The 18,501-nt window shown below is 43.7% G+C and overlaps 1 protein-coding gene across 1 annotated transcript in view; it reads left to right on the forward strand.

The window, feature by feature from the left end:
- The window catches only part of taf3 (TAF3 RNA polymerase II, TATA box binding protein (TBP)-associated facto), a 168,631-nt gene that overhangs the window by 9,177 nt on the left and 140,953 nt on the right, over positions 1 to 18,501 (forward strand). The window contains exon 2 of the mRNA XM_078420109.1: positions 8,299 to 8,541. Coding sequence (XP_078276235.1) covers positions 8,299 to 8,541 — 243 coding nt within the window. The remainder of the gene's footprint in view (positions 1 to 8,298; positions 8,542 to 18,501) is intronic.

Genomic DNA, 18,501 nt, shown 5'->3' on the forward strand with positions numbered 1-18,501 from the left:
GATCATCCACAATCAGTACCCCGTTCCTGCCTTCTCCCCATATCCCTTGATTCCGCTAGCCCTAAGAGCTCTATCTTTAGAGTCATACAGCGTGAAAACAGACCCTTCGGTCAAACTTGCCCACACCGACCAACATGTCCCATTAACACTAGTGCCACCTGCCTACGTTTGGCCCATATCTCTCTAAACTCTCTATCCATGTACCTGTCTAAATGTTTCTTAAAACGTTCCAATAGTACCTACTTCAACTAGCGGTTCGTTCCATACACCAACCACTCTTTGTGTGAAAAAGTTACCCCTCAGGTTCCAGTTAAATCTATCCCATTTCACCCTGCCCTATGTCCTCTGGTTCTCGATTCCCCTACTCTGGACAAGAGACTCTGTGCATCTACCTGATCTATTCCCATGATTTTGTATACCTCTATAAGATCACCCCTCATCCTTCTAAGCCTCAATGAATGGAGTCCTAGCCTGCTTAACCTCTCCCTATAGCTCAACCTCTCCCTATAGCTCAGACCCTCAAGCCTGGCAACATCCTCGTAAATCTACTCTGCACCCTTTCCAGCTTGACAACATCTTTCGTATAACATGGTGCTCAAAACTGATGCTCTAAATACGGCCTCACCAACAACGTCTTATATAACTGCGTCATGACCTCCCAGCCTCTATACTTTTATTTAAAACGTATCCCGTTTACCATTAAGATAACGATTTTGGTGGGAAATGTCTGGCAGTTAGTAAAGTTAATGCATTGATCTGATTAACGATTTAATTAAGCTTCATGGTAACCAAAGAGACACAGAGATTGCCAATGCTGGAATCTTCAGCAAAAAACAAACCGCTGGATGAACTCAAAAGATAGACATAAAATACTGGAATAACTCAGCGGGACAGGCAGCATCTCTAGACAGAAGGAATGGGTGACGTTTTAGGTCAAGATCCTTCGGTGAGACTGTGAGTCAGGGGAGAGGAAGACACAGAGATAAGAAAGTGAAAGTGTAAGGTGTGAAAAGAAGACATCAAAAGACATAAAGTTCAAGGAAGATGTAGAATAGATCATTGTTAGCTGGCAGACGGTGATGACAAAGTAAACAGAGATTAAATGTAATCAGGGGGACAGTCAGACTGGTCAAAGAACTGGGAAGGGGAGAGATGGAGAGAGAGGGAAAGCAAGAGTTACTTGCAGTTAGAGAAGTCAATATTCATACCGCTCGGGTGTAAGTTTAGAAGGATGAGAGGAGATCTTATCGAAACGTATAAGATTATTAAGGGGTTGGACACGTTAGAGGCAGGAAACATGTTCCTAATGTTGGGGGAGTCCAGAACAAGGGGGCACAGTTTAAGAATAAGGGGTAGGCCATTTAGAACTGAGATGAGGAAAAACTTTTTCAGTCAGCGAGTTGTAAATCTGTGGAATTCTCTGCCTCAGAAGGCAGTGGAGGCCAATTCTCTGAATGCATTCAAGAGAGAGCTAGATAGAGCTCTTAAGGATAGCAGAGTCAGGGGGTATGGGGAGAAGGCAGGAACGGGGTACTGATTGAGAATGATCAGCCATGATCACATTGAATGGCGGTGCTGGCTCGAAGGGCTGAATGGCCTCCTCCTGCACCTATTGTCTATTGTCTAAACTGCCCAAGTGAAATAAGAACTCAGCAGGTCAGGCAGTTTGTAGAGAAGGAATGGATGGCTGGAGGATATTTCGGGTCAGGACCCTTGTTCAAGAAGGGTCCCGACCAAAATGCCCTCTATAAACGTTGTCTGACCCACTGCGTTCCTCTGTTTTCTGTTCATGGTAATTGAGTTAACCTTTTTGCTGGATTATTATTTTGGCCTGATGTTTGGGTTAATCAGCTAATTAGATTTGGAGCTAATGAGCTAAATTAGATTTGGCGCAAAATGTGTGGGTATTTGTTTTAGGTGTAAAACTTATGCACTTAGGATTTCTGTGTCAGTAGTATTCATTAATGTGATTTCGACCACTTATAAAAAGCAACTAGTTGAACTATTCAGTAAATGTATTTGGTATTTATGGAATACAGTTGTCCTGAAAAACAGTTTGAGTCTCACCATGGCTAAAAAGTGGATTTTTATTAGCTTTTCAGTGTTGGAGATCTAGTCCAACGGGATTTGGTAAATATTAGCATATTCATAATATTGTAGTTGTCATTTTGACACAAAGAACATTCCTTGAAATACTTTTGTCAAATATGCAATAAATCATCCTCACAGTAAAGTAAATTTATGTAGTACGCTGGCATGTTATGCTGTTGAAGCCTAAATCAGTGCAGATAAACGCTGTGAATATATAGCTATTAATTTGCACAAGCATTGCCTCACCACTGCAACCGCAGGAGATGCAACACCTGTCCCTTTACAATATATAATAATATATTCCTTTATTCGTCCCACACTGGGGAAATTTACAGTGTTACAGCAGCAAAGTGGATAGCAAGAGAGCAAGAGATTATTCATTATAAATGAAAGATACATATATTGTCATCAGTTTTCTGTGTGTTCTTAGCTGTTATTGTTGACTCATCTGTGGTTATGGGAGATTTCAACATGCAGGTAGACTGGGAAAATCAGGTTGGCAATGGACCCCAGGAAAGAGAGTTTGTAGAGTGCCTTTGAGATGGATTCTTAGAACAGCTTGTACTGGAGCCTACCAGGGAGATGGCAATTCTGGATTTAGTGTTGTGTAATGATCCTGATCTGATAAGGGGACTAGAGGTAAAAGAGCCATTAGGAGGCAGTGATCACAACATGATAAGTTTTACTCTGCAAATGGAAAGGCAGAAGGGAAAATCGGAAGTGTCAGTATTACAGTATAGCAAAGGGGATTACAGAGGCATGAGGCAGGAGCTGGCCAAAATTGACTGGAAGGAGGCCCTAGCAGGGAAGACGGTAGAACAGCAATGGCAGGTATTCCTGGGAATAATGCAGAGGTTGCAGGATCAATTTATTCCAAAGAGGTGGAAAGACTCTAAGGGGAGTAAGAGACACCTGTGGCTGACAAGGGAAGTCAGGGACAGCATAAAAATTAAGGAGAGGAAGTATAACATAGCAAAGAAGAGTGGAAAGACAGAGGATTGGGACTTTTTTAAAGAGCAACAAAAGTTAACTAAAAAGGCAATACGGGGAGAAAAGATGAGGTACGAGGGTAAACTAGCCAATAATATAAAGGAGGATAGCAAAAGTTTTTTTAGGTACGTGAAGAGGAAAAAAATAGTCAAGGCAAATGTGGGTCCCTTGAAGACAGAAACAGGGGAATTTATTATGGGGAACAAAGAAATGGCAGACGAGTTAAACCGTTACTTTGGATCTGTCTTCACTGAGGAAGATACACACAATCTCCCAAATGTTCTAGGGGCCGGAGAACCTAGGGTGATGGAGGAACTGAAGGAAATCCACATTAGGCAGGAAATGGTTTTGGGTAGACTGATGGGACTGAAGGCTGATAAATCCCCAGGGCCTGATGGTCTGCATCCCAGGGTACTTAAGGAGGTGGCTCTAGAAATAGTGGAAGCATTGGAGATCATTTTTCAATGTTCTATAGATTCAGGATCAGTTCCTGTGGATTGGAGGATAGCAAATGTTATCCCACTTTTTAAGAAAGGAGGGAGAGAGAAAACGGGTAATTATAGACCAGTTAGTCTGACATCAGTGGTGGGGAAGATGCTGGAGTCAATTATAAAAGACGAAATTGCTGAGCATTTGGATAGCAGTAACGGGATCATTCCGAGTCAGCATGGATTTACGAAGGGGAAATCATGCTTGACAAATCTACTGGAATTTTTTGAGGATGTAACTAGGAAAATTGACAGGGGAGAGTCGGTGGATGTGGTGTACCTCATCTTTCAGAAAGCCTTCGACAAGGTCCCACATAGGAGATTAGTGGGCAAAATTAGAGCACATGGTATTGGGGGTAGGGTACTGACATGGATAGAAAATTGGTTGACAGACAGAAAGCAAAGAGTGGGGATAAATGGGTCCCTTTCGGAATGGCAGGCAGTGACCAGTGGGGTACCGCAAGGTTCGGTGCAGGGACCCCAGCTATTTACGATATACATTAATGACTTAGATGAAGGGATTAAAAGTACCATTAGCAAATTTGCAGATGATACTAAGCTGAGGGGTAGTGTGAATTGTGAGGAAGATGCAATAAGGCTGCAGGGTGACTTGGACAGGTTGTGTGAATGGGCGGATACATGGCAGATGCAGTTTAATGTAGATAAGTGTGAGGTTATTCACTTTGGAAGTAAGAATAGAAAGGCAGATTATTATCTGAATGGTGTCAAGTTAGGAAGAGGGGATGTTCAACGAGATCTGGGTGTCCTAGTGCATCAGTCACTGAAAGGAAGCATGCAGGTACAGCAGGCAGTGAAGAAAGCCAATGGAATGTTGGCCTTCGTAACAAGAGGAGTTGAGTATAGGAGCAAAGAGGTCCTTCTACAGTTGTACCGGGCCCTGGTGAGACCGCACCTGGAGTACTGTGTGCAGTTTTGGTCTCCAAATTTGAGGAAGGATATTCTTGCTATTGAGGGCGTGCAGCGTAGGTTCACTAGGTTAATTCCCGGAATGGCGGGACTGTCGTATGTTGAAAGGCTGGAGCAATTAGGCTTGTATACACTGGAATTTAGAAGGATGAGGGGGGATCTTATTGAAACATATAAGATAATTAGGGGATTGGACACATTAGAGGCAGGAAACATGTTCCCAATGTTGGGGGAGTCCAGAACAAGGGGCCACAGTTTAAGAATAAGGGGTAGGCCATTTAGAATGGAGATGAGGAAGAACCTTTTCAGTCAGAGAGTAGTGAAGGTGTGGAATTCTCTGCCTCAGAAGGCAGTGGAGGCCAGTTCGTTGGATGCTTTCAAGAGAGAGCTGGATAGAGCTCTTAAGGATAGCGGAGTGAGGGGTTATGGGGAGAAGGCAGGAACGGGGTACTGATTGAGAGTGATCAGCCATGATCGCATTGAATGGCGGTGCTGGCTCGAAGGGCTGAATGGCCTACTCCTGCACCTATTGTCTATTGTCTATTGTCTGCTGGGAGCAGTGCTGGTTGTGCAGTCTCACAGCAGCGGGAAGGAAGGACCTCCTATATCTCTCCTTCACGCACTTGGGGTGAAGGAGTCTATCAATGAAGGAGCTACTCAGTGCAGTGATAGTGTCCTGCATGGGGTGGGAGTCGTTGTCCAGCAGCCATGTTAGCTTTGCCATCATCCTCCTCTCTCTCACAACCTGCACTGAGTCGAGGGGGCAACCCAGGACAGAGCTGGCCTTCCTGACCAACTTGTCAAGTCTCTTCCCTTCCGCCGCTGAGATGCTGCTGCTCCAGCAGACCAGCCCATAGAAAATGGCCGATGCAACCACCGTGTTGTAGAAGGTCCTTAGGAGTGCCCCCTGCACTCCAAAGGACCTGAGTCTCCTTAGCAGATAAAGTCTGCTCTGGCCCTTTCTGTATGGCGCATCGGTGTTTTCAGTCCAGTCCAGTTTATTGTGGAGGCAGACACCCTGTTGAGGTCGATACCTCCCCCCTTGACTCCATCCAAGGACCCAAACATTCTTTCCAGGTGAGGCAGAGGTTCACTTGCACCTCCTCCAGCTCATCTACTGTATCCGCTGTTCCAGGTGTCAACTTCTTCACATCGACGAGACCAAGCGCAGGCTCGGCGATCGTTTCGTTGAACACCTCCGCTCAGACCGTCTTAACTTACCTGATCTCCCGGTTGCTCAGCACTTCAACTCCCCCTCCCATTCCCAATCTGACCTTTCTGTCCTGGTCCTCCTCCATTGTCAGAGTGAGGCCCAACACAAATTGGAGAAACAGCACCTCATATTGTGCTTGGGTAGTTTAAACCCCAGCGGTATGAACATTGATTTCTCTAACTTCAAATAGCCCTTGCTTCCCCTCTCTATCCCCTCCCCCTTCCCAGTTCTTCCAGCAGTCTTATTGTCTCCAACTACATTCTATCTTTGTCCCGCCCACTCCCCTGACATCAGCCTGAAGAAGGGTCTTGACCCGAAACGTCACCCATTCCTTCTTTCCAGAGAAAGTCTACCTTCGATTTAAAGCAGCATCTGCAGTTCTTTCTCACACTTCACCTCTGCTTTGTCCTCCTTGAAATGAGAGGACATCATTAACCTCTTAATTAGTTCATCTCTAACCTCTAGAGGTTAACCTTAACCTCTTCTTAGACTCTGTGTGTAGAAGAGTCTCGACCGGAAACACTGCCTGTCTGTTCCCTCTGCATATACCGTTTGACCCACTGTTTCTCCAGCACTTTGTTTCACTTGAGATTTCAGCATCTGCGGTTCCTTCTGTCTGGTCATTTTCTTCTTGTGACCACGCATTTCTATGTTTATTTGTCCAAGGTATGCACACTTAAATAAATATGATGGAGAGTGGTCCAGCCTCACACTAAAATCCGTCTGCTTAAAGTACGACTATTGTCTTTCCAAACTGCTCACTCTTTTGTTGCGTGCTAACCAGTCAGCGGAAAGACTATACATGATTACAATCGAGCCATCCACAGTATACAGATGCATGATAAAGGGAATAACGTTTAGTGCAAGATAAAGTCCAGTAAAGTTCGATCAAAGACAGTCCAAGGGTCTCCGAAGTAGATAGTAGCTCAGGACTGCTCTTTAGTTGGTAGTGCACTTTTCCTTAGAGCTGTTTTCGTTAGAGCAGGAATTGCAATCAGTAGAACACTGGATTGCTAATGTGTAGGAAGGAACTGCAGATGCTGGTTTAAACCGAAGATAGACACAAAAAGTTGGAGTAACTCAGCGGGACACGCAGCATCACTGGAGAGACGGAATGGGTGACGTTTCGGGTCGAGACTCTTCTTCAGACTGTAGCTCTACCTGTGCAGCAACCGTGTAGTCTATTCAAGGCTGGTGACAGGAAACTAATCTCTCGGTTCCCTCTCCCCTGACTCAGTCTGAAGAAGGGTCTCTCAGAATTGAAGGGTTCAGCAATTCTACTGGATTGCTAATGCGCCACTCAATTTGGTGCAGGGGAATGGAGGGAGCATTCATCAGCTGTTGGTCTGTCTGGCTAACAGTGCCTCGGAACTTCTCAGTGAAAGTAATCCTCTGTAAAACTAAGCAGCCCTTGGAAAAGTAGGAACTAATTAATCACTGCTGGCAAAACTTTTCCCAATTATAGAAGTTGGGAATACAGCTGAAAGTTTGAAAACGGTCAATGTACCTTGAGTACTTGTATTATTGTAAAGCTACGAACAAAGTTTGGATTTGTGAAATTTTACATAATTGGAGGGAGGCAGCCCAGTGAGAACGCCCAGGAATGAACAAAGGAGATTACAAAAAGGGGTGGACATTGCGCGGTCCTTCATAGAAATATAGAAAAATAGGTGCAGGAGTAGGCCATTCGGCCCTTCAAGCCAGGAGTAGGCCATTCGGCCCTTCAATATGATCATGGCTGATCATCTAAAATCAGTACCCCGTTCCTGCTTTTTCCCCATATCCTTTCATTCCTTTAGCCCTGAGCTAAATCTAATTCTCTCTTGAAAAACTTCAGTGAAATTGGCCTCCAAATGCCTTCTGTGGCAGAGAATTCCACAGATTCACACCTCTGGATGAAAAAGTTTTTCCTCATCTCGGTCCTAAATGGTCTACCCCTTATTCTTAAACTGTGACCCCTGGTTCTGGACTCCCACAACATCGGGAACATTTTTCCTGCATCTACCCTGTCGCATCCTTTAAGAATTTTATATGTTTAAAAAAGATCCCCTCTCATCCTAAATTCCAGTGAATACAATCCCAGTTGACCCATTCTTTCATCATAAGTCAGTCCCGCCATCCCGGGAATTAATCTGGTGAATTTACGCTGCACTCCCTCAATAACAACAATGTCCTTCCTCAGAGATGCTGCCTGACCCGCTGAGTTACTCCAGCACTCTGTGAAACGTCACCTATCCATGTTCTCCAGAGATGCTGCCTGACCCGCTGAGTTACTCCAGCACTCTGTGAAATGTCACCTATCCATGTTCTCCAGAGATGCTGCCTGACCCGCTGAGTTAATCCAGCACTCTGTGAAACGTCACCTATCCATGTTCTCCAGAATGCTGCCTGACATGCTGAGTTCCTCCAGCACTCTGTGCCTATCTTCCTGGGCAGAAGCTTGATCTAATGTCCCTTCTAGCAAAAACAACCTGTCACAGAGAGCTGAATGAAAGATACAAAAGCAATATGAATATTGTACCTTAATACTGTTTGATTTTTGTTAAGTAAGCTGCACTGAGCCATTAACCTTTCCTTCTCCTTTTCCAGATGGCCGCACGGATCCCGTGTTGGATGATCTAGGTCAGGCCTTTAAACTTATGGGGATCAGTCTTTCAGAACTCGAAGACTATATTCACAACCTTGAGCCCATCGGGTTTGCACATCAGATCCCAGCTTTCCCTGTCAGCAAAAACAACGTGCTTCAGTTCCCACAGCCTGGAGCCAAGAGACTTGGTGAGGAGAAGGAGTATATCCCAGAGTATATGCCACCTCTCATCTCGTCACAAGAAGGTGAGGCCTGTATTGCATCAAACTTTGTTGGTTGAGAAAAAAATGCTTGAACATGTCTCTTCAATTAAAACCATCTGTACCTTTCTGTAACATAGCAAACCTTCAGATAACATATTGCAGAAGTGTTAGCGAACACGTTCTTCAATTGAGCTGACCACACAAGGGGATGGGAGGACAGATGACCAAAGACAGTGAAAGAAGCCGGTTTTAAGCAGAATGAAGAGGTGGAGAATGTTGGGATATGTGATATGTTCCAGGAAAATATCCACCCAGCACTTTTAAAATAAATAAAATTAAAAAAATATATATATTGATATATATATATATATATATATTAGGTATATTTATCTTTATAGATATTTATTTTAAATATATTTATATAGATTTTTATTTTAAATATATTTATATATAGGTCATATACTGTGACATGGTTGGCCAAATTTGAAAGTTATTAAATCATAATGAAATACAGCATTAAAAATGGGTCTACCTGATCCTTTTGAACGAATTTGTGATCAAAATCGACCAAAATTTTAGCAAAATTTAATACTTTCAATTAAAGAAAAACGATTTCTAAGCTCTCTTGCAAATGTCGGCACGTAATCCACCACGAGGCCCATAGTTCACGCCAGGGTCATTACAAATTGCGTTGTTTGAATTTTTATTTTAAAATCGCGACGAATGCAAAAAAAACAGTAATAGCATTGACAACGTTAGACAACGGGAGGGGCTACAGGATGAGACATCGATAAAATAGGTGAGCAAACTAGATTTTTATTTCTTGATTTTACGTTCTATTCATTATTAAGTATTTCAATGGAAAGCTTAAACACAAAATATAAACAATAAAAAACAAACAATAAATTTTTTTAAACAGTTACTCTGCTTTTAATTCACACATTTCACACGTGACCAAAGAGGCACCGTACTCACGCTGTGCTGCAAAAACATGGCGCATTAGAAAACAACCTAATCAGGTGATAAATCATAAAAATCATAAGCATTATCAGTACTTGGCCTATATTGAGTTATTGAATTGCGAAATTAATGTAATCTGTCTGGTGTAAATTAGCCTAAGGATTTGATGAAATCCTGCTTGGAAAATGTCACAAAAAAACACAATGAAACATGGGGACATATCTGAGGTAGACTGCAAATGGAAAGGCAGAAGGGAAAATCGGAAGTGTCGGTATTACAGTATAGCAAAGGATTACAGAGGCATGAGGCAGGAGCTGGCCAAAATTGACTGGAAGGAGGCCCTAGCAGGGAAGACGGTAGAACAGCAATGGCAGGTATTCCTGGGAATAATGCAGAGGTTGCAGGATCAATTTATTCCAAAGAGGTGGAAAGACTCTAAGGGGAGTAAGAGACACCTGTGGCTGACAAGGGAAGTCAGGGACAGCATAAAAATTAAGGAGAGGAAGTATAACATAGCAAAGAAGAGTGGGAAGACAGAGGATTAGGACTCTTTTAAAGAGCAACAAAACTTAACTAAAAAGGCAATACGGGGAGAAAAGATGAGGTACGAGGGTAAACTAGCCAATAATATAAAGGAGGATAGCAAAAGTTTTTTTAGGTACGTGAAGAGGAAAAAAATAGTCAAGGCAAATGTGGGTCCCTTGAAGACAGAAGCAGGGGAATTTATTATGGGGAACAAAGAAATGGCAGACGAGTTAAACCGTTACTTTGGATCTGTCTTCACTGAGGAAGATACACACAATCTCCCAAATGTTCTCGGGGCCGGAGAACCTAAGGTGATGGAGGAACTGAAGGAAATCCACATTAGGCAGGAAATGGTTTTGGGTAGACTGATGGGACTGAAGGCTGATAAATCCCCAGGGCCTGATGGTCTGCATCCCAGGGTACTTAAGGAGGTGGCTCTAGAAATAGTGGAAGCATTGGAGATCATTTTTCAATGTTCTATAGATTCAGGATCAGTTCCTGTGGATTGGAGGATAGCAAATGTTATCCCACTTTTTAAGAAAGGAGGGAGAGAGAAAACGGGTAACTATAGACCAGTTAGTCTGACATCAGTGGTGGGGAAGATGCTGGAGTCAATTATAAAAGACGAAATTGCTGAGCATTTGGATAGCAGTAACGGGATCATTCCGAGTCAGCATGGATTTACGAAGGGGAAATCATGCTTGACAAATCTACTGGAATTTTTTGAGGATGTAACTAGGAAAATTGACAGGGGAGAGTCAGTGGATGTGGTGTACCTTGACTTTCAGAAAGCCTTCGACAAGGTCCCACATAGGAGATTAGTGGGCAAAATTAGGGCACATGGTATTGGGGGTAGGGTACTGACATGGATAGAAATTTGGTTGACAGACAGAAAGCAAAGAGTGGGGATAAATGGGTCCCTTTCGGTATGGCAGGCAGTGACCAGTGGGGTACCGCAAGGTTCGGTGCTGGGACCCCAGCTATTTACGATATACATTAATGACTTAGACGAAGGGATTAAAAGTACCATTAGCAAATTTGCAGATGATACTAAGCTGGGGGGTAGTGTGAATTGTGAGGAAGATGCAATAAGGCTGCAGGGTGACTTGGACAGGTTGTGTGAGTGGGCGGATACATGGCAGATGCAGTTTAATGTAGATAAGTGTGAGGTTATTCACTTTGGAAGTAAGAATAGAAAGGCAGATTATTATCTGAATGGTGTCAAGTTAGGAGGAGGGGGAGTTCAACGAGATCTGGGTGTCCTAGTGCATCAGTCAATGAAAGGAAGCATGTAGGTACAGCAGGCAGTGAAGAAAGCCAATGGAATGTTGGCCTTCGTAACAAGAGGAGTTGAGTAAAGGAGCAAAGAGGTCCTTCTACAGTTGTACCGGGCCCTGGTGAGACCGCACCTGGAGTACTGTGTGCAGTTTTGGTCTCCAAATTTGAGGAAGGATATTCTTGCTATGGAGGGCGTGCAGCGTAGGTTCACTAGGTTAATTCCCGGAATGGCGGGACTGTCGTATGTTGAAAGGCTGGAGCGATTGGGCTTGTATACACTGGAATTTAGAAGGATGAGGGGGGATCTTATTGAAACATATAAGATAATTAGGGGATTGGACACATTAGAGGCAGGAAACATGTTCCCAATGTTGGGGGAGTCCAGAACAAGGGGCCACAGTTTAAGAATAAGGGGTAGGCCATTTAGAACGGAGATGAGGAAGAACTTTTTCAGTCAGAGAGTGGTGAAGGTGTGGAATTCTCTACCTCAGAAGGCAGTGGAGGCCAGTTCGTTGGATGCTTTCAAGAGAGAGCTGGATAGAGCTCTTAAGGATAGCGGAGTGAGGGGGTATGGGGAGAAGGCAGGAACGGGGTACTGATTGAGAGTGATCAGCCATGATCGCATTGAATGGCGGTGCTGGCTCGAAGGGCTGAATGGCCTGCTCCTGCACCTATTGTCTATTGTCTAAAACGCTGGAGTAACTCAGTGGGCCAGGCAGCATCTCTGGAGAGAAGGGATGGGTGACTTTTCGGGTCGAGACTCTTCTTCAGACTGATGTCGGGAGGGGGCGAGACAAAGATAGGATGTAGTCGGAGACAGGAAGACTGGTGGGCGAACTGGGAAGGGGAGGGGATAGAGAGGGAAAGTAGGGACTATCTGAAGTTAGAGAAGTCAATAACCGCTGGGGTGTAAACTACCCATGTCAAATATGAGGTGCTATAACTGATATTTTTCTTTGCAAAAACAGATTTATTTATTTTTGCATCATCTCATTATTTTGTCTATACACTATGATCTATATTACTTAAAATACAGGATCTGAAACAATGGGAATATATTACATAAAAAGCAGGAAAATAACCTGGAAGTTTGGAGACCTTCAGTTTCACTACTGAGTGCTGTATTTATGGAAACATCCATATATTTTAATTAATTATATACACTTGCACATAGCCACACACACATGTATGTGTGTATATATATATACCTATAATTTCTTGTGCATGTTTTTAAATAGACAGGTATACCTTTTACATTTGCAAATTATCCAATTTATAATTATCTTCTATGCTGATTGACATATGCACTCAAAATAATGTTATACTAATTTGCCTCATTTGAGAGCTCTCTTACTTATTGATTCAGGAGATTGTGGATTTAAGACAAGTTCCAGAACTTGAGTACACAGTCTTGGTTCGTTCTCCGGTGTAATACATAGGAAGCACCTCATTGAAAGACGTGCCAAACTTCAGATGAGACTCTAAACAGAAGTCCAGTCTTCCCATGTGAATGTTTAAATCCTACGGCTGTTACCACATGTCACGTTGGTGACCTGTGTTTGCCGCAACAAGGGTCATATACTTCAACGTAATTCATTTTTGTACTTTATTTGATTTCCTCTTGGGATGTGGCGATGCTGACAGCGGATGATTCATTGTCAATCCTTGGAGGGATTAAGAGACAATTTGTAGAACGGGACTGAATTCGTTAATAGGCGGGTTAGGTATGAATGAGTGGCAGTTTCTCAACAAAAGGAATAATAGTGAACCAGCTGTGTTTCCACAACACTCTGACAGCTTTCATGGTCATTTTTTTCCTTTTGGGTGCCATGGTACAAATGACCAGATTTATTGCATGTAATGTCACTGTTTGTCATAATGGATTTGAACCTGCGACCTTCAGATTCAATGCAGAATGTCCAGTAGACTCCTTTGCTGCCTCCATTTGATCTGCTTGAAGTTTTCTGATGTACGTGAAAACATGATGTAAGAAGAAACTGTGGCCAAACTTGGTCTTTATATTGAAACGTTATTATATCTTTTAGAATTTACTATTCAAAGCATCCTTATGAAAGCCACCTTGACAGTACTCAGCATTTCTCTATTGATGATGTTTTAGGTTTAAGTTTATTACCAGGTTGTGCCATGATGGCAGCCTCGCCTGCAGTCTGTCTGTCCTTTTCATCTTTTTTTTGTTATTTTTGGTGAGTTTTAAAAGTCTGTGTTAATGTTCTCTGGTTTATTTTATGTGAGGGTGGGGGAGGGGGTCAGGGGAATTTTTTTTCAATCTCTTGCCTTGCTGGAGATGCGATTGTTTTCCGGATCGTGTCTCCTGTCGCTTTGTGACCTAACAAGGGAGTTGGAGGCCTTGCCCTGGACTGAATTTGAGCCCTTGCGGGGCATGGACTTACCATCTGAGCGTGCGATTCCTTGCCTGGGATCGACGCTCCAACCACGGCCTGCAGACTTTAACATCAAGGAGCTTGCAGTCTTGGGTTGAGACCGATCGGGAGCTCCAAGCCGCACGATGTTTGACAAGCCCCGACCCGGGGTAGATCACCCGGCGCGGGGGAGCTGAGATTGCCCCCCCACCCACCGATGCAGGACCATGATCGCCCCGAAGAGGAAAGCCCGCCGCCGGCTACGGGAGTCAAGATCGTCCCTTCAACAGAAGGTTAGAGGCCCTTGACCGCTGGAGGACAAGGAAGGGAGAGATTGAACTTTTTTTCACCTTCCATCGCAGTGAGGAATGTGGAGGAGTCACTGTGGTGGATGTTCATGGTAAAATGTATTTTGTGTGTCCTTCTGCTTTTTATTGTTACGACTGTACGGCAAATTAAATTCCTCGTATGTTGCAAAACATACTTGGCTAATAAACTGTGATTGTGATTATGATTATTGTCATGTGTACTGCGGTCCAGTGAAAAGCTTTGTCAGATAATACTATACATAACCACAATCAAGTCAAACTCATGTACAATAGATTGAGTGAAGGAAAAGATAGAGAGTGCAGAAAATAGTTCTCAGCATTGTAGCGCATCAGTTCCAGAGACAAAGTACAATGTCTGCAATGACGTAGAGGTGATCCAGACAGCTAGCTTAGCTTACCAGTACCCTAGCTTAGGGGGCACAGTGGCACAGCGGTAGAGTTGCTGCCTTACAGCCCCAGAGACCCGGGTTTGATCCTGACTATGGGTGCCGTCTGTACGGAGTTTGTACGTTCTCCCTGTGACCGTTTGGGATTCCTCCGGGTACTCTGGTGCCCTCCCACATTCCAAAGACATCCAGCTTTGTAGGTTTATTGGCTTCGGTAAAATTGTCCCTCGTGTGTGGGATAGTGCCAGTGTACGGGGTGAGCGCTGGTCGGCGCGGACTCGGTGGGCCGAGGAGCCTGTTTCCGCATTGTATCTCGAAAGTCTAAATCTAAAGTCTAAAGTTATGGAAGGACCGTTCAGACGTCTGATAACTTAGGGGAAGAAGCTGTGCCTGAGTCTGCTGGTGCACGCTTTTCACCTTTAGAAAAGTCTGCCTGACGGGAGCAGGGAGAACAGGGAATGACCGGGGTGGAAAAAGATCCTTGATTATGTTGGCTGCTTTCCCGAGGCAGCGTGAAATGTAGATGGAGTCAAATTTAATTGAAATGTATAAAACCACAAGGGACCCAGATAGTATAAGTAAATAGTACTTGCAGTGACAGGCAATTTCTTGTTAACTTTATAAACACTGTTAAACATTTACTAATGTAATCCTATTTGCTTTGACAGTTTTATGTAAAATCGTTTCTTTTTTGCAATTTTGCATAAACCTGGCCTTTTGTTGGGAACTTCCTGTGGGGGAGCTGTACAGTCTGTTTATTCTATTTCAGTCAAATTTGACCCATCAGTTGGGAATTGCTGCCAGAAGCCCAGAGTAAGCCTCTTTCAAGTCTTTCCTGTGCATATTGCCTACCCAGAGCTGGATAACTGTGAGGAGCCATTGAGCAACCCCACTAACACATTTTCACTCTAACCACAAGACTTCAGTTCAATTTATGTGTAGGAAGGAACTACTGATGCTGGTTTATACCGAAGATGAACACAAAATGCTGGAGTAACTCAATGGGTCAGGCAGCATCTCTGGAGAAAAGGAATAGGTGATGTTTTGGGCCAGAGTAAGGGTTCCAACCTGAAAAGTCACCTATTCATTCTCTCCACAGTTGCTGCCTGACCTGCTGAGTTACTCCAGCATTTTGTGCCTATCTTCAGCTCAGTTCAGTTTAAAGATGCAGCATGGAAATCGCCCCTTTGCCCACTGAGTCCACGCCCACCATCGGTCGCCCATTCACTCTAGTTCTATGTTATCCCACTTTCTCAACCACTCCTTACACATTAGGAGTGACTTTACAACCTCCAATTAACCTACAACCCCACATATCTCTGGGATGTGGGAGAAAACCGGAGCGCCTGGAGGAAACCCACGTAGGTCACAGCAGAACATGCAAACTCCATAAAGACAGCACCCAAAGTTAAGATTGAACCTGGGTCTCTGGTGCTGTGAGGCAGCAGTTCTACCAGCTGCGCCACTATGCCGTCCAGCCTTTCTTGTGCGATCGGTGAGGTCTGGTCTGCTGGGCATGTTCCATAACCTTGCTATCAGCAGCACATTATGTAGACAAAGAGGTCTCACAGGACTCTTTGAAATGCACAATCTCTACTTACCAAAATAGAAAATTAATCCTCAATGGTGTCAGAGAGAAGATCAAAAGCTGTTTCAACAATTCGTGATCAGCTGAACTTCTTGTTGTTTAACTCATTTGATCCCTACAATTGAATTATCGCATTAAAAATCAAAGCCAAGATATCTTTTGCTCAAGATTCTTGTAGTTCCTTGTGTCACTTGTTTTTTTTCTATTTTGGTGTGCTATCTATAAGATATCATTTCCGGTGTTAGGCCCTCAATTAATTAAAATAGGAATTTTGGAATGTATAAATGATACAAATAAAGTGTCTCAGCTAGACACAAAGAACTGGAGTATCTCAGCGGGTCAGGCAGCATCTCTTGACAAAAAGAAGGATGACGTTTTTGGTCAGAATCCTTCTTCAAATGCATTCAACTTTAAACGTCATCCCCATCCTTTTTTGCCAGAGATGCTGGCTGACCTGCTGAGTTACTCAAGACACTTTGTGTCTATCTTCAGTATAAACCAGCATCTGCAGTCCCTTCCTGCACAAGTGTCTCAGCTATGCTGTAAAGTAAAGCGAGAAACTACACAATGAATAACCTTTTTCAAAAAAGCTTGTTCCACATTTCCTCAGAGCAACTCACTGCGAGTTCTTGTAGAATCCTCTCGTAACCTTGAATGAACTTCCCAGTGTGAACTTTCCCAGCGAAACTATATCCGACCTGACCAAGTGATGGTAAATTCTTTAGCCTGGAGGGTATGAACAAGCGTTATCCACAAAAGGCCTTTCACAAACATACAAAAACCCAGTGAAAATCATAGCATTAAAACTTTTTAAATGACTTTCAGAAAATAAAGACAGAAAGAAAGAAAATAAAGACAAATTTAAGTTGCCTGAAGCCCACCCCACTCCCACATGTCCTCTTCAATGGCGGCCGAGGTACAGTGAGAATATTTTCCCGTGTAATTGCTGGAAAATTGCAGGAGATTTGGTTTCACCACTGGCCCCGTGAGGAGGCAAGTTAAGAGCACAATCAGGATTAATTGTCAGATAGAACTGACAGAAGTTTTGTGGAAATTCTGGGCCATTCTTCAGCATGAATTGCCTCACAGCCAGGCAGATGGCAGCTCTGGAGGAACTTAACTTGCTTTCACTGCTTGTTCTGTTGAGAGCCTGGAGCAGATTCCAGTGACATTGAAACAGTAAATTATTTATTGCAGATGCATAATCAGGCAGTTTTACCGATGACTGGCCAGGAGTTTAGGCTTAATCTGTTCAGCAAACCTTTAGGCAACTTTTTTTTTAAATTTAAAGAAAGAAAATGCATTTGAGGGTTAAGCAAAAATCCTATTTTTTATTTACTTTTAAGTCCAGAAGGAGTGAGACATTTATTTGTAGTTGAAATTTGAACATATTTTGACCTTTCCTAGTGTATAATCAAAATAGGATTATTATTCTTTTAGGTGGGCTATTGCACAACTTATGTTTAATATGCAACTAAATTTCTTCAGGAATTCGAATAATCAGTGACTTGAAATGGAGACGCAAGGAGCTGAGGATGCTGGAATCTTGAGCAAAACACAAAGTGTTGGAGTAACTCAGCGGGCCATGCAGCATCTGTGGCGGGAATGGACAGGCGACATTTCACGTCGGGACCTTTCTTCGGACTGATTATAGTGTGGGGGGGGCAGAAAAATCTGGAAAAGAGTGGTGGGGGCAGGTCAAAGCTTGGCAAGTGATGGGTGGATATAGGAGAGAGGCGGATGTTAGTATGACATAAAAACCTTTTAAAAAAAACAAAGGCAGATGAGCCAGGTGAGTGGAGGAGAGAGTGAAGATGGAAACTGTTGCTAGAGGTTGAGAAGTGGCACCTAGTCTGAAATGTAGTAATGGAGACACAAGAGACACAATGCAGGTGCCGGAATCTTGAGCAAAACATAAACCATGAAGGATTAGATGGCATCTGTTAAAGTGAATAGACGGCGTTTTGGGTTGGAGTCAGGATCCTGCTTCAGTCACCTGGTCTGAGCTTGGAATTACCGATGTAGAGGAGGCCACATCAGGAGCCGATTGCTGTAGAGGCGGTTGGAGGAGGTGCACATGAGGCTTTGTTTCACCTGGAAGGGCTGTTTGGGGCTGTGGATGGTGGTTGAAGGGGCAGGTGTAAGAACAAGGGTAGCAGCTCCAGCAGTTGCTGGGGAACGAGCCTGGGATAGGTGGGTACAAGCTGACCATGGAGTCACAGTGGTTCATGCAGAAAGCCGGATAGGGGTGGGGACAAGGAGATGTGGCTTGCGGTGAGATCGCATTGCAGCTGGACAAATGTTCGGGACTTTATTTTTGCGACAGAAAACAACATCTTGTTTCTGTACAAAATCATGAGAGGAATAGATCAGGTAGACACATAGTCTCTTGCTCAGAGTAGAGGAATCAAGAATCCGAGGACATAGGTTTAAGGTGAGGGGGGAAGATTTAATAGGAACCTATTTTCCACACAAAGGGTGGTGGGTGTATGGAATGAGCTGCCAGAGGAGGTCTGAAGAAGGGTCTCGACCCGAAACGCCACCTATTCCTTCTC

This window comes from Rhinoraja longicauda, chromosome 23 (assembly GCF_053455715.1).
Source record: "Rhinoraja longicauda isolate Sanriku21f chromosome 23, sRhiLon1.1, whole genome shotgun sequence".
NCBI classification, from domain to species: domain Eukaryota; kingdom Metazoa; phylum Chordata; class Chondrichthyes; order Rajiformes; family Arhynchobatidae; genus Rhinoraja; species Rhinoraja longicauda.